Consider the following 16482-nt stretch of genomic DNA (forward strand, 5'->3'; position numbering starts at 1 on the left):
ACCCCTGGAGGAAGAGTGTCTGCAGAGAGCAGGGGGCCACCAGCTCCAGCGGCCTTCCCAGAGCCTTGGCTCAGGGTCGCTTCCACACCCCCAGACCCTAAGACCTCGCCCCACCACCAATCCTACACAGCCACACCCCACATGACCCTGAACGGCCACCTCCAAACCTGCGCCCTATGTGACCACACGTCCTTCGCCCTTCACGGGCACACCCCGCTCAGGTCAGCTCCTGGACAGCGGCAGTGTTCAGCCCTTCACCCACAAAGACCCTCCAAGCCTGTGCAGAGATGCTGGGTTAGGGGGACGCAGGGGCGACGGCACACCCCCACCCAGGGGACGGGCCAGGTCAGCTCTGGCTGTCGTTGTGGTGTGGTGTGGTGTGGGTTTCCTGGGGCCTTGTCCCACAAACATTTGCTTAAAAAACATTTGCAGGACTGGGCGGAGGAGTCCAGAGACCTGCGCTCCAGGCAAAGGCGGGGCAAGGGTCCACCTGCCCTCATTTCTCTAGGTCAGATCCCCTCTCTGGCTTCCCATGGAAGATGGGGCTTTCCTCTAGCCTTCCCTCTCCCCCGTCTGGCCGCCTGGCCCCTGGCCCCCACCCTGCTGGTAGCCCCCCGGGGCGCTGGGTGGCTCTGCACCTCCCCCCCTCAACCTGCATGTTGAGTGACTGCCAACGTCTCCTCCCCGCCCCTCTGGGTCCCTCCAGAACCTGCTGACCCTGATGAGGCTCCAGCCCAGCCATTGTTTGTGGGGCCCGTGAAGCTGTCAGAGGAGCCACGTGCAGGGCATGGGGGAGGCGTGGGGTGTCCAGGGCCAGCAGGAGCGCTCCGCGCTCAGTGGCCTGGTTCTGCCTTCTCAGCAGCCCCTACCGTTGTGGCTAGAAGCAACACCCCAGAGGCCTGGCCAAGACCCCCTCCCAGACCCACCCGTTGGCCTTCTGGGACTTGGTGGCTGTCCCTTAGTAGCCGCAGGCCAGGCCCACCCCCAGGTGCAGGTCCGGAGCAGAGGGGGGGCCAGGGGAGGGGCACTGGGGGGTCGCCTGCCGGAGGTCCTGCCCACCCAGTATATTTTTTAAATTTTTATTAGTGAAACACCATGAGGTATAGTCGTGGACTTATAAGTTTTTGTGCTTGGGTTTCAGTTATACAGTGATCGAGTACCCATCCCACCGCCAGTGCCCATTCTCCACCCCCACCAATCCCAGTATTCCTCCCACCCCCCATCCCCCACCCCACCCTGCCTCTGTGGCAGGGCACTCCCTTTTGTTCTATCTCTCCTTTTGGGTGCTGAGGTTTGCAAAAGAGGCGTTGAGTGGCAATCATGTTCGGTCTATAGTCTACTTTCAGCATGCTTCTCCCATCCTGGGAGGATCCTCCCAACACCTTTTATTTGGTGCTCCCTTCTCTATCTGAGCTCCCTTTTCTCCTAGCATGTGCGGCCGGCCTCCAAGCCATGAAGTAAACCTCCTGGTATAAACCTCCTGGTACTTATCTCGGCTATTCTTGGGTGTTACTCTCTTATTTTGTTACTTTATGTTGCCCAGATGAATGCAATCTTTCTGTTTCTGTCCCTCTCTTTCTGACTCATTTCACTTAGCATGATACTTTCCATGGAGTACCACTTGTATATGAATTTCACGACTTCATCTTTTCTAACAGCTGCATAGTACTCCATTGTGAAGATGTACCAAAGTTTCTTTAACCAGTCATCTGTTCTCGGGCACTCAGGTTTTTTCCAGATTTTGGCTTTTGTGAATAGTGCAGCAATGAACATAGAAGTACAGATGTCGTTTCGACTGTAGTTTTTTGCCGCTCTGGGACATATTCCCAGGAGTGGTATTGCTGGGTCAAATGGGAGCTCATTTTCTAAGTTTTGGAGAATCTTCCATACTGTTTTCCAAAAGCCGCCCAGTATTTGAGTTTACAAAACTTTCCACCCGCTCATGGGCGCCTAGTGTCCAGCCCAGCAAGTGACTCTTACTATCCCCCAGTGCGGGACAGCTCACAGGTCAGGAGAGGAAAGCTGTGGCAGGGGTCATCCAGACATAAGCACTAAGACCCTCGGAGGCAGCTTCTTGAGCTCTGAGCTCAGATTCCTGCCAGGACTCCCGTGTCACCTCCTGGCAGTGGCCTTGGCGGGAGTGTCCACTCCCCTGGGCCACCTGCCTCCTCCCGTCCCCCTCTCCATGCCGGGAACCTTTCCGAGTGGTGGTCTCGGAGGGCAAAGGGCAGCTCCTGGTTTTCCCAGCCGTGTGGGGGCCCCAGGAGGCCTTGGGCACTAGCCGGGAGCAAACCCCCGAGAAGCCCCCCGGCCCTGGGGACCCGCTCTGAGGGTGACCCGTGGCCGTCTCTCCCTGCAGGTGGCGGCGGTGGCTGGAGTGACAACACCTCCTTGGTGTGGTCGGGGAAGTCGTTGCTGGAGGGCGCCACCGGAGGACATTCCTGCCCCCAGGCCATGAAGAAGTGGGGGTGGGAGACCAGAGGGGGTTTCGGAGGGGGTGGCGGGGGGTGCTCCTCCGGTGGAGGAGGCGGAGGATACATAGGTAAAGAGCATTCTCGTTCAAGGTGTCTCCCCCACCCCCTAGTCCTAGCCGCCCCCGTCCCCGACCCTCGCTGCCCCATGTGGACTGGTGGTCCCGCCCCCCGCACGCCTTGTGAGCCCACGACCCCCTCCCGCCTCCTTGTCAGCGGCCACCTCGGACCCCTGCGGGCCTTGGTCTCCTGCCAGGCCTGTGGCTGTTCTCTGAGCCGCCCCCAAGGACGCACTGGCATGCCATCAGCCCTGGGAAGCCGGACCCCCGCCCCCCATCCCCACCCCACGCCCAGACCCTTCTCGCTCCCTGTCCCCACCTCCAGAAGGGTGCCCCTGCTGGCCGGGCCGGGCACTGCTCCTGCGGGTGGCTTCCACTGCCCACACAGGCCCCCCGGAGGGCTGCGGAGCAGAAACAGAGGCCTTCTGGAGGGAGGGGGCTTGGAGAGCGGGCTCCCCTGCCCCCCAGATGAGGGCTCCATGCATGCACGCACGTGGTGTTCTGTCTGTCGTTTGCTTCCCGCTGTGTGTACGATGCTGTGGAACTCGGGGTGTGTGGGGAGGATTGGGGGGGGATGCACGAGACAACTCAGAGCCCTGCTGATAAGGAGGGATGGGAGCCTGAGGCACAGGGGCCCACCCACCCCAGCCCTGACTCAGGGGGGAAACCAGACCCAGGAGCCTAGAATGTTCCTGAATGTTCCGAGTCACCACTGCACTAGCTATACATCTTGGTGGGAGCTGGCCTGGGCCTGAGCCCACCCCCATCGGGCAGCCCCTGGGCTCGAGCCTCCCCTCCCTCCCACACCCCTTCCCCAGGGCCCCACCCCACCCCCCATCCTACCGGCCCACCACCCCCACACCCACCTTGGCTTCCTCTCTTTCCGGGTTTGCCACAGGTGGCAACGCAGCAGCCAGTAACGACCCCGAGATGGACGGGGAGGACGGGGTGTCCTTCATCAGCCCGCTAGGCACCCTCTACACCCCTCCTTTGAAAGGTACCCCTCTGCTGGGGACATCACGACCAGGGGGGTCTGGCTGGGCGCTCCGGCTTCAGTGGAGACCCTCACGGGCGGGGATCATCCCAGTGCACTTGCCAGAAGCCAGGCCTAGGGCGGTGCTCCTGGCAGTGGACATGACCCCTCGGTCCGGGGGACCAAGCCCCCAGCTCCTTCAGAGTGTCATCCATATGGATGGGTGCCATGAGTCTGGGTGCCCCTCACAGATGCACCAGGAACTCCAAGCACCATGGACCAGCACCCAGGGGTGAGGGTAGGGTGCGTGGTGGAGGGGGGGGGTTCTCTGGGGCTCGGGGCTGAGCCTCCCTCCTTGTCCCCAGTGATGGAGGGTCACGGGGAAGTGAACATCAAGCACTACCTCAACTGCAGCCACTGCGAGGTGGACGAGTGCTACATGGACCCCGAGAGCCACCACGTCATCTGTTTTTGTGACCACGGGACCACGCTGGCCGAGGACGGGGTCTCCTGCGTGGGTGAGGTGGGGAGGGTGCCGCAGGGTCCCTGTTCCGGGGAGTGGGGCCAGTTCCTCAGCCTCTGCTGCAGCCTGGTGCCGCGGACACATGATGAGAATAAGCAAGGCCCGCTTGCTTATCTGCGCTGGCATCCCTGCTAAAATGCAGTGTCCAGAAGCACAGGACACCCCAGGGACCGTCAAGGTCTGGGAATGGGGAAGGGGACTCAGCCTCACTCCGGCACGGCCCAGCACACGCTGGGGAGGCACCAGCTGGGTGTACGGTCACTAGGAATCTCTTCCTGAGCTCCCCGACTCATCTCCCCCCCTCATTCCATCACTGTGTGGCCAATGGTTGGCTCAGAGTCCAGAATCGGAACTGTGTCCCTCTCAGACTGCTTCTGCTCTGTCCCCTGAAGAGGAGCTGGCAAGAGTCCAGGGACAAGAAAGGCCTGGGGCAGGAGGGCTGGGGGGCATTTCAGGCTCAGAGACCCCTCAAATGGTAGCCAATGTGGTCCTTGGGGTGCCCCTTGGGGTCCTGTCTTCCAGTGTCGCCCACCCGGGAACCCCACCTGCCGCTCTCGCTCATCCTCTCTGTTGTGACCTCTGCTCTCGTGGCTGCCCTCGTGCTGGCCTTCTCCGGCATCATGATCGGTGAGTGCCCAGACCTGCCCCCCTGAGAGCTGCAGGGGGCAGGGGTGGGGGGGGGGTGGAGTGGTTAGGGAGGGGGCTGCCGTTTGCCATTCCCTGCTCTGAGCTGCTGGGGGCCATGCTAGGAGAATCGCCCCGGGCTTCCTCCTGTCTCTGGACTCGGGGGTCACTCCTGGCAGCGTTCAGGGGACCCTATGGGGTGCTGGGGATCCAACCTGGGTCAGCCACAGGCCAGGCCAGCGCCTTCCCCGCTGTACAATTGTAGTTTGAACCCAGCTTCAAATCACAGCCCCATACGGAGGGGATGTAAGTGAGTGGGAAGAGTCGCAGGACTTCTGTGCTCAAATAAACTTCTGATTGGTAAATGTTTGCTTTGTAGGCATAATTTTATGCCCTGGGGTGCAAAATGTCTCTGCCAAAAGATTTCCTGGTAGATTAGGGGCCATCGGGGGGATGGGGGGTGGGAGGAGCTTTCTAGGGGTGCCCAACTCCAAACCTCAGGCTCATGGCAGCGAGTGGAGGCACCTTCCCGGGGAGCGGGTCCCCCTGGCTCCACCAGACACCCTCTCAGTGCTTCTGTGCCCCGTGGGCTCTGCTCAGTCCTGGAGGGGATCTCGGGACAAATGCAGTGCCGGGGATTGAACCTGTCTTGTAAGTGGCGAGTAAGATTGCCCGCTGTCCAGTCTCTCCAGCCCGACACTAGCTTCTTTAAAATCTTCTCTGGAGAGGCTGGAGTGATCATACAGCGGGTAGGGTATTTGCCTTGCACGCAGCCGACCCGGGTTCAATCCCTGGCATCCCATATGGTCGCCCAAGCACTGCCAGAAGTAATTCCTGAGAGCAGAGCCAGGAGTAACCCCTGAGCAACCCACACCCCTGGGTGTGATGTGACCCAAAATGCAAAAAAAAAAAAAAAATCTTCTATGGAAAGTGCACTTCCGGGGCTGGGGCCTAGCGTGCTTCCTCTAAGGGGCCCTAGCATCGGGGACGCAGCTCTGAGGCCCCCAACACTACCAGGTGTGGCCCTGGAGGCCCCCAGCAGTAGTGGGGTGGCCCAGGAAACCCCTGACCCCACAGAGTCTGAGCAGCAACACATCCTGTGGACCTTGGCACTGAACTGCAGGCCCAGGGGACCCAGCGAGCGTCACCGTGGGGTTCCCCAGGCTTCCTGAGCACTGCTTTGGGACCCCCCTCACTAAAGAAATCAATCAGTGTCCAGTCTCAGCAAGATCATCATTTCGTCAGTATTGTCACCTGCCCGTTCCAATCCATGACCATCCCCCAACGTGAGGGAACGTGGAGAACTCAGGAGCCAGATCCAGGAAAGCTTCCTGGAGGAGGTGGGCCCTGCTGGCCTTCAGAGGCTCGGCTGCCCCCTGTCTGTCCCCAGTGTACCGCCGGAAGCACCAGGAGCTGCAGGCCATGCAGCTGGAGCTGCAGAGCCCCGAGTACAAGCTGAGCAAACTCCGCACCTCCACCATCATGACCGACTACAACCCCAACTACTGCTTTGCCGGCAAGACCTCCTCCATCAGCGACCTCAAGGAGGTGCCCCGGAAGCACATCACCCTCCTCCGGTGAGTGCTGCGGCCCCACTTCCTGGGGGAGCAGAACCGCTGCTGAGTGAGTGAGAAGGAGAAGGAGACCCTCTCCCTGGGCGCAGGCATGGAGCAGGGACGGGGGCTGAGAGGCGGGGCAGAGGGACCTGGAAGGATCTCCCAAGTGGGCGTCAGCACCTGGGGCCCAGGAGTGTGGACAGGATGGAGACGAGGGTCTGGTTCCCTTTTTCGTGGGAAACCTTAGTCCCTGAGGAAGCACATCACCCTCCTCTGGTGAGTGCTGCAGCCCCACTTCCTGGGGGAGCAGAACCAGGAAGGTTCTAGAAGGCTGGATGTCACCCCAAGCACCACAGACTCAGCTGAGCTCATCCTCCCTCGGAGCACCCCATCTCCCCCCCCCCAGGGAAAGGGCCGGATAACACCAGCACCCTTGGGAGGTGCATGGCAGCCCCTCTCAGCACCCCATATTTTCACGGCAGTTATGCCATGAGAGAGACAGAATGAGCCGGAACTTCCACGCAATCATTCAAACTCCCTCTCCCCATCCCCTGGAGATGGAGCCCGATGCTCCCCTTCCCAGTGGTCCTCCCCTGAGCATCCCTCTGAGTGTCTCCCAGCCCCAGGGCCTCTCCTGCTAGGGCCAGGGAAGTGGCACAGACTCAGGGAACTGTCACCCCAGCCGGCCCCGGGTCGTAGAGCCAGAGTTAGGCGTCCTCAGGGGTGCTGGGAACTTTCTAGACAGTGCAGAAACCAAAGGGTGGCCAGGTAGCAGAGCAGGCCTGGCCCGGGAGGCTGCTCTGCTGTGTGGAGGGACACGAGCCATGCCTGGGCCTCTCTCCCGGTCGCCCCTCGCATCAGCCCACACTCTGCCCCACAGAGGCCTGGGACATGGCGCCTTCGGGGAGGTGTATGAAGGCCAGGTGTCGGCCGTGCCCGGCGACCCCAGCCCCCTGCAGGTGGCTGTCAAGGTAAGAGGCGGCGGCTCCCTGGACCTGAGCTGGGCCTGCTGTCTCGGGGGTCCTGGGCTGGCCTGACCCACCCCTCACCCCTGTGCCCAGACGCTGCCGGAGGTGTGCTCAGAACAGGACGAGCTGGATTTCCTCATGGAAGCCCTGATCATCAGGTAAAGCCGCCCCCGGACACCCTCCCCGCTCGCGGTGTGGGGACATCTCGACACACGGGTGTCTCCGAGGGAAAGCTGTGCTCCCCAGATCTCTCCAGAGGGGACCAGCCCCGATGATTGTCTCGGGAGAAAGTAACGAACCCACTCCATCAGGACCCTAGCGATCCAGCTGATAAATGCTGCCGTTGGTTGGTGTCGTCTGTGAGGCCATCCCCAACTCAGGGGACAATGGCAGGGAGCTAGCGGTGGCAGGGACCCAACTCAGGGCCTCCGCCCCATGAGACTCTCCCAGTCCCCGGCACGCCAGGGAGAAGTTAAACTAGCCTCTGGATGACTCCCCTGCCAGGTCCCTCGGGTGCCGGGTACAAGAGAGGGCCCCTCGCCTGGTGGGAGGGCACCCCCGGCCCCTGCTGCATCTCCCTCTAGGGTCCCAGTCTCATGGGGAACCTTAGTCCCTGAGGCTCCTGACAGCCCCTCGCCTCAGAAGGATAAACCTGCCTCGGTGTGGGGGCTGGAGTGATAGCACAGCAGGTAGGGCATTTACCTTGCATGCAGCCAACCGGGGTTCGATTCCCAGCATCCCATATGGTCCCCTGAGCACCGCCAGGAGTAATTTCTGAGTGCAGAGCCAGGAGTAACCCCTGTGCATTCCCGGGTGTGACCAAAAAAAGCAAAAAAAAAAACAACCCTGCCTCAGTGCACGCAGCCAGCTCCACATCTCACTGTAGCCGTCACTCATTTCCCCAGTTATACACATGGTTCATGATGATGGCAGAGAGAAGATTCCAGCACTCGAGCTCCCCATGGAGATAGCCCCGTCCCCACCGTTATAACCTGGGTCTCAGCTCCAAGCGCCCACCTAGAGGCACCTGGCCCCTGGCCCCGGGGGAGGTCAGAGCAGAGAGGAAGCTGGTGTGGGGTCCATGTTCCTCTCCCTGCTCTCTGCTTGACCGCTCCCCAAAAGCAGTCGCTCCAACACCTGCCTGAGCTCAGCCAGGAACCCTAGTGAGCAGCCCATGCACTGAGACCCCAGAAAGCCGTGGGATGCTCTCCAGGCCCGGACCCCGCACACTCACCCTGCAGGACCCACTCCTCCTGAGGATGCAGCCTGGAGAGCCTCCCTCTGGTTTGGGCCCCACCTGGGAGTCCTGCAACCCCCCTTTTCGACAGGCGTGTCCCTGAGGGGGCTGCTTGGAGGGTAACTGAATGCCCAGTCTCGCTCTCCATGCCAACTTCCCCCCCCCCCCGCCCCCGCTCCACAGCAAATTCAACCACCAGAACATCGTCCGCTGCATTGGGGTCAGCCTGCAGGCCCTGCCTCGGTTTATCCTGCTGGAGCTCATGGCAGGAGGAGACCTCAAGTCCTTCCTCCGGGAGACTCGCCCTCGCCCGGTGAGTGAGGAGACCCTCTCCCTGGGCGCAGGCATGGAGTAGGAATGGGGGCTGAGGGGCGGGGCAGAGGGACCCGGAAGCATCTCCCAAGTGGGCATCAGCACCTGGGGCCCAGGAGTGTGGACAGATGGAGACGAGGGTCTGGTGGCCTCGAACAGGGCATGGACCATGGACCAAGTCAAGCCCACCTCCATGACTTGCTGATTCTGGAAGTTGAGTGGGACGCTTGTGCCGGCCGCTAGCCCAGCCAGCTGGACCCCGCGCACTCTCAGCTCCCCAGGGCCAGCCCGACCTTGGGAGTTTCCTAGAAAATCTCAGCACTGAAATATTTCGGAGGGTGCGAGGCTGAAGGCCTGACATCTACCCCAGGAAGGGCCAGGGAGGCGCATGGCTGTTCCATTAGCGTGACTGACTAGTCCCACAGGAGCTGGGAACCGAGACATCATTGCGCCTCCATGGACCTGTTTTCTGGCCTGGAACAGCAGAGTGAGGGTCTGCCAGGGACCCAGGAAAGAACCCTCAGAGGCCCCGAACACCTGGCGGGCCCTGGGGGCAGGAAGGCTCCCTCGTTGACTCCTGGGTGCATTTCCGTGCAGAGCAAATGCTCTGGGGAAGCCTGTGGTGAAGAGCCTGAGGGAACCCCGGAATTCCCACAGGGGGCGCTGATTGAACTCGACTGAGCCTGCTTCGGGAACTCTCTCTGTCTCTGTGTGTCTCTCTGTCTCTGTGTCTTTGTGTCCCTGTCTCTCTGTCTCTTGTCTCTTGTCTTTCTGTCTCTCTCTGTTTCTTGTCTTTCTGTCTCTCTCTCGGTCTTTCTGTCTCTTTCTATCTCTGTGTCTCTCTGTTTCTCTGTCTCTGTGTTTTTCTCTGTTTCTCTCTCTGTCTCTGTTTCACTCTCTGTCTCTGTTTCTCTCTCTGTCTCTCTGTTTCTCTCTCTCTCTCTCTCTCTCACATACACACACACACACACACACACACACACACACACACACACATTCTAATGGGTGCCAGAGCAGACTGAGTAGCGAGTGGAGTGGAACCTTTACTCTGAGTGGCTGAGCACAGGAGTGCGCAGAAGCATGGCCCGCGGCTCCTTCCCTGCAGAACCCGAGGCACAGGGAACCTTTGCCACATCCGTGCACATTCTGAATCAGCAAAGGGCTCAGCCCAGATCCAGGCAGCTAGCAGACACGTTTCCTCTATCTCTTCCCTGAGGACAGAAAGCGTTATCCTGACGAGAGAGGAAAATTAAGTGTTTCTACTGTGAGGGCCACAGCGATCTATTTCCCTTGGAAAGGTGCAGCTCCCCCTTTCCCCGAGGGTCTCTGGACAAGCCAAAGGCAGCGACTCTTTCTCAAGAACCCCCAATTCCCTGGTAAATCCATGCGCCAGCGCTGATGCCAGCCTTGAGCTGCGTGCCTTGGAGAGGTACAGTGTTCCCTCCGTGCTTCCCTTCCTGGGGCCGCACTGACCGGTGACACCATGTGGGGAGGATGGCAGAGCAGTTATAGGTCACAGGGCCTGGTGTGTGTGTGTGTGTGTGTGTGTGTGTGTGTGTGTGTGTGTGTGTGTCCGCGTGTGGTGGGGAAGGGTTGGGGGGAGGGTGGCAGGAGGCGGCCCGGTCAGCTGCCAGCAGCCAGGTAGACTGCTCACCAATTCCACGTGCAGGTTCCCTGTGGAGGTTTGTGTGCAGGTGTTGTGTGCAGGCGCTGTGTGTCGGCTCTGTTATAGACTGTGTGCAGACGCTGTGTGCTCTCTGCTGCCCTACACTCTGTGTGAAAGCTCCGCGTGCAGACCCTGTTCTAGGCTCTGTTAGGCAGGGAGCTCTGTGAAAGCTCTGTATGCAGATGTCGTGTGCAGGGTCTGTTATAAGCTCTGTGTTCAGACCCTGTTCTAGGCTCTGTGTGCAGGTGCTGGGTACAGGCTCTGCACTTGCTTGTGTTCTGAGCACTTCTTGTCTTCCTCCCTCCTTTTCTGACATCCCCTTCCGGGCAGCTCCATTTTCAGCCCCCGAGTCCTGTCTCCCCCACCCCACCTGCTTCCGCCAGGGCTTCCCCCCCACCCACCCCCTCTGGAGTATGGGTGCTTGCAGTGAGTAGCTCAGCCTCTCTGAGCCCTCGTCCTTCTCACCTCTCCCACAAAGGTGATGCCTCTTTCCCACCCACCCGCTGCCCACACAGGATGCTGTTTCCAAGCTGTGGGTCTCGCTCATTGCGTGTGAGGCAGGTGGCGCCCTCCTCTGTGACCTCCCCAGAACGGAAGCAGGAGCCTAGACAGGAGTTCCCTTCCTGCCCCAGCCGACCACTCTATCGCTGCCACGGTACCAGGAGGCCTGATCTGTGGCAAACCCCACCCAGCTTGCCTGGAGGAAATCCCAGTCCAGCCATAATCAATCAAGCCATTCCCCAAATCCACTGATTCAGACAGATGGCAGCATGGGGCTGCATGCCCTGGAGAGGGGTACGGGATCCCAGCCTCCTTGGGGACCCCAAAGCTCACTTGGGGGCAGCACGGTGGAGCATTAAGGACTGCATGATGACCCACTGCTGTAGAGGTGGGCATCCAGGAGTTGAGGGACATCAAAACAGGACATAGGTCCAGGAAGAGACCCAACAGCCTTCAGGAAGCAGGGAAGGGCTGTGCCCAGAGTGGACAATATCATATTTTGCACAAAAGACAAACCACCCAGAAAAGCCTAAAGTCAGTCATGAGCTGCCCCCGTGTTTTCCAAAAAGGTTCTTCTTGTTCAATCCCTCATAGGCAAGCAAGTCGGAAAAAAATAATTTAAAAATATTGTTAGCACTTTAGAGGATCTTTAAAACAACATTATCCCCCTGGGTTTTCCCCACAAGGCGTATTTATGAAGTGGAACTGGAGGGGAGATGGAGGGTTCGGATGTTTATGAAGATTGAGTGAAAGAATGGCAAAAGCAAACGGCCCTTCTCGGGCCTCTAACACGCCTGAAGTGTGCAAACACCACGCCCATCCATCGGAACTACACTCATGGGTTTGGGGTGGGACCCAGGCATCTGTTTTTCTTGTGTGTGTGTGTGTGTGTGTGAGAGAGAGAGAGAGAGAGAGAGAGAGAGAGAGAGAGAGAGAGAATGTAGCTTTATTATCTTTTATTTTATTTTAATTAAGATTGTGTGGTTTACAATACTATTGATAATGGTTTCTCGGGGCTGGAGAGATAGCACAGCGGGTAGGGCGTTTGCCTTGCACGTGGCCGACCCGGGTTCGATTCCCAGCATCCCATATGGTCCCCTGAGCACCGCCAGGAGTGATTCCTGAGTGCATGAGCCAGGAGTAACCCCTGAGCATTGCCGGTTGTGACCCAAAAAGCAAAAAAAAAAAACAATAATAATAATAATAATGGTTTCTCATGCACATCAAAAAGGGTTTTTTAAATTTTTTTCTTTTGCTTTTTGGGTCACACCCAGCGATGCTCAGGGGTAACTCCTGGCTCTGCACTCAGGAATTACTCCTGGCGGTGCTTGGGGGACCATATGGGATGCCGGGGTCGGTCATGTGCAAGGCAAATGCCCTACCCACTGTACTCTTGCTCTGGTCCCCAAAAAGGTTTTTTTAAAGCCCTCAATGCAACTTCTCCTGAGTAGCCAGGCACCTGAATGGAACTTGGGGAGGGGAGACAGGCTCCTTGGGTACCTTGGAAGCTGGTAGTCGAGGTCTTGTCCCCTCGAGCTTTGGTGAGAATATTGGTTCTTCCATTGCAGCACTGTTCACAATAGCCAAAATCTGGAAACAACCCAAGTGCCCTAGAACAGATGACTGGTTAAAGAAACTTTAGTACATCTACACAATGGAATACTATGCAGTTGTCAGGAGAGATGAAGTCATGAACTTTGCTTATACATACATAGACATGGAGAATATCATACTAAATGAAATGAGTCAGAAAGAGAGCGACAGACACAGAAGGACTGCACTCATTTGTGGAGATAAAACAACGTAGCATGAGGCTGACACCCAAGGACTCTAGATACACGGGACAGATAGATTGCTCCATAGCTGGAAGCCTGCCTCATGAGCAAAGGGGAGAAGGCAGCTGGAATAGAGAAGGGATCACTAAGAAAATGATGGCTGGAGGAATCGGTCGGATGGGAGATGTGTGCTGAAAGTAGATAAAGGACCAAACATGATAACCTTTCAGTGTCTGTATTGTAAAACATAATGCCCTAAAGTAGAGAGAGATTAGGGGGAATCATATCTGCCGTGGAGGCAGGGCAAGGGTGGGGAAAGGGGAAGTATACCGGGGATATTGGTGGTGGGGAATGTGCACTGGTGGAGGGATGGGTGTTTGATCATTGTGTGATTGTAACCCAAACATGAAACCTATAACTATCTCACAGTGATTCAATAAAATTTTAAAAGAGAGAGAGAGAGAGAGAGAGAGAGAGAGAGAGAGAGAGAGAGAGAGAATATTGCTTCTGTCTCATGCAGAACCAGCCATCCTCCCTGGCCATGCTGGACCTCCTGCACGTGGCTCGTGACATCGCCTGTGGCTGTCAGTATTTAGAGGAAAACCATTTCATCCATCGGTGAGTCCCCAGTGGCTCCCCCTGCCTTGTGTAAGCTGCTTTAAGCATCTTGGGGACCCACACCTCGAGCCTATGGTTTCACAGACTCTTCTCCAAAAGGTGGTTTGCATGACTTGGCTTCATTTGCCTCTCAGAAGGCAACTTATGTAATCAGGAATTTATTTGCACCTTATGGAAAATGGGTGACATGAAACAGACGTGCCAGTGCTCAGACTTCTGTGGACTGTCCTACATCCAGCCTGAATCTCATGACAGAAGTTTCTAGCCTTGAGTCTTTAAACATTTCCCCCGTCTCTAAAGTGGGGTTCCTTGAGGGTAATTAAAGGAGCTCGTTATTTTCACATTTTCAACAAGGGTCTATTACCAAACCCAAGTTCAGAGGCTCATTTCTCACAGGACAATTTCTAGAGAGTTGATGGGAGAAAAGGGATTTTATTCAGGAACTAGCAACCTGAGATGCAGACTTGTGTCGCTCCCCAAACCCATCTCCCTCTCAGGTTGGAGCCGGGCTCTGTATAGGGCTGGTTGGGAAGTACGTTAGAGGTTAAGGCCATAGACAGAGCAGGGAGTTCTGTGTCAGGGCTGCTGGGGCTGCGTCAGTGGTTAATGTGTCCTTGAAGGAGGATGCTCTGTTCCTTGTGGCCCGGTTAGGCCATCCTCCTCCCAGAGGACCTGCTCTTGGCTCTTCTCCATGGGAAGGAGGAGTCCTTGTGCATGATGAACCTGAGCCATGTCTGAAGAGGGTCTGTTATTTTCTTCCCCGCCCCCCCCCCCATCCTCATGCATAACTGAACCTGGTTCAACATCAAACACTCAGAGCATGATGGGCCAAAGAGATAGTAGAGCAGGTAGGGCCATGCAGCCAATCCAGGCTCTATCCCCGGCAAACATAGGGTCCCCCAAGCGAGGAGTGATCCCTGAGTATAGGGGGGTTATGTCCCAAATCCCACCCGATACCCTCCCAAAAAGCAAACACTCAGAGCATGAGAAGAGCTCTTAGAATTGAGAGGCCAAGCAAAGACCAAGGGAAAAATAGAGAGCGTGTGCAGTGTATACTTGGGTCACAGCTGGCGATGCTCAGGATTTACTCCTGGCTCTGCACTCAGGAATTACTCCTGGCAGTGCTCAGGGGACCACATGGGATGCTGGGGATCAAACCCGGGTTGGCCGCATGTAAGGCAAATGCCCTACCCATTGTACTATTGCTCCAGCCCCAAGATGGAGTCTTTAACACCTGCTCACTACAGAATAACATGGGGCCAGGGCACTGTTCTGGTCATCTTTGTTTAGCTAGGATTTAGTGGGGTTAGCACAAACTGTGTTAGATACCCTGTTTTGAATGGTGTTTGCTCTGGGGCCTGTGGTCCCCGTGGAAAGCCATCCACAGCACAGTGCTTTCCTTATACACGCTGATGTCTTTCTCAGTTGACAGCTTGCTTCTGAAAACTGAAAAGTCCAATCGATTGTGAGGCTCTTTGCAAAGCTCTTTCTAATGATTTCCTTCGGATTGAGTACATTACAATCCGGTGCTCTGATGGGAGTTTGTTAGTCATGTTTTCAAAGAGTACAGAACATGATACAAGTCCAGAGAAGACAATGAAAGTCACCTGATGAGTTAAGGAACAGAACTGCAAAGCAGTCAGAGTGAGTGTGGCTTTCTTCCCTAGTGAAAACAGGGAAATTCAGTCAAGGACGATGCCCACCTTTGATTGCAAGGTGAACTCACTCACTTTGTTTCAGACTTTCACTCTGACCTCCTGAGTTTGGTCTTCAGATATTCCACTTGATTCTAATCCTTTCCAGCTTACCAAAGGTTCGCAACTTACAGTAACAGAAGCTCATAAGGAGTGAGACCAGGGTTTCCTGTCCTGTCCAAAGCTAGACTTCTGCCGCAAGTGTCACAAATGGCTGAAACAGCTAGTTTCTGGCTTCTGATTTCTTGGGAATGGCAAGTAAGAATAGCACGCTGACCGCCAGATTTCTTCAGTGTTACTGCACTTAATTTAAAACAAAACAAAAGGTCAACAGAGAGTTCTGTTGAAGACAGGGACCACTATAGCTTCTTGCAGTCGCTTCTTTTCTCGTCTAGGATTTTCCACAATGCCTGCGACTCATGACCAGTACTTATATACTTGACATATCCCCGCCCCTGAAGTCTGTTATTATGCCCAATATAAACGACAGTTTGGAAACTGATAAATCTGATTGGTGACACCATGACCAATCAGATTATCTAGATAACAACCAATCATATAGGCCGCACAAGGTCCACCCAGATGGTATACAGAGACGTGCTTACCTCCCTCACTCCCACTTCCAAAAGGCCCAGTCTGATATTGCTCTGGCCCTGTTGGTTGTACTCAGAACTTCCTGTCAGTCTCAGCTCTGGGTTTTCTTGGAGTACAGACAAGGCTGTGCTCTTCTTTGGAATCCATCACCTTTCCATCTTTCACTGAGTTTGGGCTCTTGCAGAGAATCTCTTGCTGTGATCGTTTTCGTTTTTTTTTTTCATCTCCACCCATGTCAGTTGGTAAACATGCTCTCTCTCTCTGATGGAGGGAGCTTACCCACCTTCCCTCTGATGTTTCGAAATCTGCTTTGACTGGAGCCAGGGCTCTGTTATTAAAGCTATCAGGATCACATTCTCCCAAACCACCACTTCCGTGTCTATGACTCATTCCTGAAGGTCAGAGTTAGACCCCAGAGTAACTGTGTGTGGCTCCTTTTATCATGTTTTAGAAATGAAATGATCAGAGATCAAATAAAGCCGATATGAATAATCTACTTTTGAAGTTTGACTTCTTGAAGAAAATGTCGAAGCTTTTTTGCTGAAGTAATTAGTAGCAGGGAAGTGTCTCTCACCACCTCACACTGATGAGGAGGTCTGTGGCACACACCCATGACAGGATTACCTCTGCTTCTCCCCCGCTCCACCATATGTGCCCTGGGACTCAACACCTTCATACACATTCACCTTCTGACCTCAGAGCAGAACGCCCTCCTTGGATTCTCAGTTAGATCCCATTTTTCCTAGTAGATCTGTTTTCTTTGGACATGGTTAATGCCATTCTGAGAATGATGTGCCCTACTGTTTTTAGCATGCTCTGTGATCTGACATCCTTCCTTTCCATTAAAATTCATGATACCCTTTTTTCATAGGGCCCCCATAGAGAGGACTGGGGTCACTTGAACAACGTTT

General features: G+C 56.1%; 1 protein-coding gene across 1 annotated transcript in view; it reads left to right on the top strand.

Moving 5' to 3' along the window:
* The first annotated feature begins 2388 nt into the window (after positions 1-2388).
* ALK (ALK receptor tyrosine kinase) overlaps positions 2389-16482 on the top strand; it is a 30842-nt gene continuing 16748 nt past the window's right edge. Inside the window, exons 1-9 of the mRNA XM_056129869.1 lie at positions 2389-2468; positions 3429-3527; positions 3869-4021; positions 4549-4653; positions 6041-6227; positions 7087-7177; positions 7268-7332; positions 8595-8724; positions 13186-13283. Coding sequence (XP_055985844.1) covers positions 3461-3527; positions 3869-4021; positions 4549-4653; positions 6041-6227; positions 7087-7177; positions 7268-7332; positions 8595-8724; positions 13186-13283 — 896 coding nt within the window. The 5' untranslated portion in view covers positions 2389-2468; positions 3429-3460. The remainder of the gene's footprint in view (positions 2469-3428; positions 3528-3868; positions 4022-4548; positions 4654-6040; positions 6228-7086; positions 7178-7267; positions 7333-8594; positions 8725-13185; positions 13284-16482) is intronic.

This window comes from Sorex fumeus, unplaced genomic scaffold, assembly GCF_029834395.1.
Source record: "Sorex fumeus unplaced genomic scaffold, SorFum_2.1 ptg000006l, whole genome shotgun sequence".
NCBI lineage: Eukaryota > Metazoa > Chordata > Mammalia > Eulipotyphla > Soricidae > Sorex > Sorex fumeus.